Source organism: Apteryx rowi, unplaced genomic scaffold (assembly GCF_003343035.1).
Source record: "Apteryx rowi isolate R43461 unplaced genomic scaffold, aptRow1 scaffold_710, whole genome shotgun sequence".
Lineage (NCBI taxonomy): Eukaryota > Metazoa > Chordata > Aves > Apterygiformes > Apterygidae > Apteryx > Apteryx rowi.
In genome coordinates this window covers 174,867-178,987 of record NW_020450995.1, presented here as the reverse complement: position 1 = coordinate 178,987, position 4,121 = coordinate 174,867, and the positions used below count along the sequence as shown (strand labels likewise).

The following is a 4,121-nucleotide window of genomic DNA, read 5'->3' as shown; positions in this document are numbered from 1 at the left end:
GACCACGTGCGGCGGGCGCTGATGCACGAGCCGCGGGGCCACGGCGGCATGTACGGCGCCGTGGTGGTGCGCGGCGAGGCGGCGGCCGGCGCCGACCTGGCGGCGCTCTTCCTCCACGGCGCCGGCTACAGCGCCATGTGCGGCCACGCCGTGCTGGCCCTCGGCCGCTTCGCCCTCGACTACGGGCTGGTGGCGGCGCCGCGCTGCCCCGAGACCGCCGTGCGCCTCCGCTGCCCCTGCGGGCCCGTCACCGCCTTCGTGCCCTGGGACGGGCGCCGCAGCGGCAACCCCGTCCGCTTCCACAGCGTGCCCGCCTTCGCCGCCGCCACCGGTGCGGCCTGGGGCCGGGGGGGGCCAGGGCCGTTGCTTGGGGGGGGGGTGGCCTTGTCGTCCCAGCACCAGCAAATCCTTCCCTCCTTGGAGGCCTAGCAGGGTTTTCCCCTGATCCAATATCCCCCAGAGGCTGGATCAGGCCCGCAGAGATGGAGTAAGGTGTTATATACTACCTCAGGCATCGGAGCGCTCTGGTAGCTCCCTTTTCCCTGTGGTGGCATGCTGTGTGTGGGTGGGGGAGGCTCAGTGCTGGTCCCGTGCTCAGCACAGTTTTTCCCTCCTCATCACCCTCCCTTCCTCTGCTCAGACTTGTCCATCGATGTCCCTGGTTACGGGAAGGTGGTGGTTGACATCGGCTACGGTGGCACTTTCTACGCATTTCTCAGTGCTGAGCAGCTGGGCCTAGATGTTTGCTCGTCGAAGACCAGAGACCTGGTTGATGCAGCGAGTGCGGTGACAGAAGCGGTGAAGAAGCAGGTATGGCGCAGCGCTGCTGTACCCGCACGGTGTCCCATTGCATGGTACCCCAGCTACCCCATGGGGGTAGCTACTGCAGGTCTAGACCTTTAGGTGCTCAGTTCCACCTGTGGGATGGTGAGGAGTAGAGCAGAGCCAGCATTTATGTATTTCTGGCATTTTTTGTAGTGTCCAACCACATTATATTGCTGGAGATGCGTACTGGCTCTGCTGTCGAGAGCCAGAGGTGGAAGGGCAGGGGATTTCTCGTAGGAGGTCTGGCCACAGGTACAACAGTCCTTCCCAGAGGAAAGATGCTGTAAAATTATCTGCCTTTGCCACTCGATCTTGCACATTTGTGACACAAAAGCACAGTCCTGTGTTTCACTGATATGCAGAGCAACCTGCGGCCCATCTGAATGTGGCCTGCATGCACGTTTTTGTAACTGAGGACCTGTCCTCAGCAGCTCTCTGGCCTTCCAGTCCCACGTTGAATTTTACAGTTTCTGCACAGCCTCACTAGAACACGAGAGAGAGAACTTGCTTTCCTGCTGCTGTGTCTGTCTTGCTTACTTGAGGAGCAAAGTTGGAAGTGCAGCAGTGTGGCCTTGTCTGTATTCCTCTAACATCTTGAAAAAGCTATAACGCCTGTTACTGCTGATTACCGCCCTGCTGTGTGTGTTCATTAACCTGTTCGCGCTGCTCTCAGTTCAAGCCTCATCATCCTGAAAGTGAAGACCTGGCTTTCCTGTATGGCACCATACTAACGGATGGGAAAGATGCCTTTAGCGAGGAACCCACCACCAACATCTGTGTGTTTGCGGATGAACAGGTACAGAAATGGGCTGCTTTCAGACACACAAGGGACCACCTTCCCCTTCTCCTTATGTCTTTTGCAGATACGAGTGACAGTTCTGTTTCTTCTTATTTTGGGCAGAACCCTTCTGCTACAGTGATAGTTGTCTTTGAAGATCTGAGTGTCACTTAACAGATGTGATTTTAGTTCCTAATGACAGAAATACCTCCGTGCATCTTAGATGGCAGCATTTTATAAAGGCTCATACCTATGCCCCATAGGTAGGAATCTCCTGGGGACGAGTGACTGAGACATGGAATATCAACAGACGCACAGTAGATTTTCTTAAAGTCCTAATCTAGGCAATCTCTGATGGGGATAAAAGCATAAACAGAGCAAGAGAGAAAAGGGGAAAAAACTTTTATCCGTGTTTGCAACTGATGAGGTAAAACGTTGCATAAATAGCAGGGGAAGTTTTGATTAGACTTCTCAGCAGTGAGGAGTGTGAAACATTGGAACAGATCACCTTGGGAGTTGGCCAACACTGTATTTTTGGAGATTTTAAAAAACAGGCTGGCCAGCAGCTCTCACAATTAGCATAAGGAGAACTGATCTTACCTTGACACATAAGAATGGGGAAGGTGGCTTTTGTCTCTTTTAGTCCTTTTGCTATGACACTGGGAAGCTTTAAAGCACTACCTAAAAATCCATCAATATTTGTTAGGTCCCTCATAGTTGGCCAAAGCTGGTCATAATCTACTACCCCCCCAAACCTGTTTGGTTTGTCTTTTCATTCTTGATGTATCCTAATTCTGTACAAACCATTGGGCTAGGGAGATTTCCCCCAAAGTGCAATATAAAGGTGGCAGAGAGAATTAAGGGGAGCAATATTCTTTTCTATTAAAAATTCAAAATACTAGAGCTCATGGTTCATGTTCTCTTCTGAATGTAGGTCGACCGAAGTCCAACAGGTTCAGGAGTGACAGCTCGCATTGCCTTGCAGTATCATAAGGGACTCATCCAGCTGAATCAGACCAGAACCTTTAGGAGCAGTACCACGGGGTCCCTGTTCACTGGAAAGGCAGTGAAGGCAAGTGGTTTGTGCTGTCGTGAGGACTGGCTGGAAAACTGCTTGATGCCTTGACTTGATGGAGGAGCCGAAAAGCCTTTCTATGCCTAGGGAAGGGCTTGTGGAAAGAGGGAGAGGCCTGGGGGTCTTGCCTTCCCACCAGCCTCAGGCTTCAGGATTTCCTATTAGGGAAGCAAGCAAGGGGATGGTAAGACCTTGTTCTGTTGCATGGTTTCACTGTAAATCCTCTCTTGGCCATCAAGGAAGGACTGGGGTGAGAATATCTGCAATGCTGATGTAAATAAATTGGTCTGGCCTGCTCTCTGTTGCAGGTGAGGCTGGATTCTTGTGGGCTAAAGCCCACTCTTCCTTGCTCAAAGGCTGAGCACGTGTTGTTCAGATGCACGAGCTGGGCTGTGTGCCAGGATTTCCAGGCCCAGCCCTGTTCCCATTGGATCTGACAGCACATGGGTCTGAAGGCTTGGATATGGCCTGGGGTGCTCTAGGTCGCTGGTGCAGGAGGCCACCATGGCAGCCTTTGAGGCGAACCCATGCTGTGGCAGTGAGAGCAGGAGAACTTCCTGTCTGTCACCTCTGTCCTGATCCTAATCTGTCTGCAGGAAGCCAGGTTTGGGGACTACAATGCTGTTGTAGTGGAAGTCTCCGGAGAAGCCTTTTACACTGGTACAGCCACCTTCACTGTCGAAGAGGAGGACCAGCTGAAATATGGGTTTTTCTTCAAGTGACCTGAACCAGTGGCAAATTCTCACTGATGGTGCTGCACTTCTACCCGCACATTTCTGTAGGCCCTGCTTCTTCACACAGCTCATTGCAATAATCAGGAACAAGAAGAACAGCCCTTGGTGGTATGACAGCATTTACAATGTTTCAGGATGACAAGCCATGTTCCTCTGTTGTGATTTGCATATTTGAGTGCAAGTTCAGGGCTAGTCTAAGATGCCATATCTTTTCTTTTAATAATTACTCACAGTAGATGGAGACGAGCTTGGAGAGCTGTCTTCAATGTATGTGCCTTCTTTAAAAATGTCTGTGAATTATTAATTTCTAAATCAGATTCCTATTAAATGCCAGCTGAAAATACTGCCTTTCTCCTCTTTTTTTTCATTCCTATACCTCATTTCCAGTACTGGTGCTGAGTGTGTCACTGCTGTTGTTCCGGATTGCCTGCTGCTTGATCCCCCACACTCAGGCGATGGCAATGCTGCTCTGTGACACCCCAGCTTCCCAGGTCTGCTACTGCACAGGCCTGTCCAGAAATTCTTTCTAACTGCACTCACTTCATCCCTGCCAGAGCCCGTGTGTGTCCCAGTGCTGGATACCGGTGTTTGGTCAATAATTCCTAGTATACAGTCCCTTCTGTATTCCATGTGTTAATGTTACACTGATCCCCTAAACCTTCCTTGTCTTGCTTATCTTGGGCCATTGGCTGCAATACCATGTGGTTAA

At 51.2% G+C, this 4,121-nt stretch overlaps 1 protein-coding gene across 1 annotated transcript; it reads left to right on the top strand.

Moving 5' to 3' along the window:
- Positions 1–33: 33 nt before the first annotated feature.
- On the top strand, positions 34–3,747 carry L3HYPDH (trans-L-3-hydroxyproline dehydratase). The gene is made up of 5 exons (XM_026087293.1): positions 34–331; positions 641–810; positions 1,499–1,621; positions 2,538–2,675; positions 3,275–3,747. Exons 1-5 carry the CDS (start codon positions 49–51, stop codon positions 3,398–3,400), a joined length of 840 nt encoding a protein of 279 aa, XP_025943078.1. The 5' UTR covers positions 34–48; the 3' UTR covers positions 3,401–3,747.
- Positions 3,748–4,121: the final 374 nt, after the last annotated feature.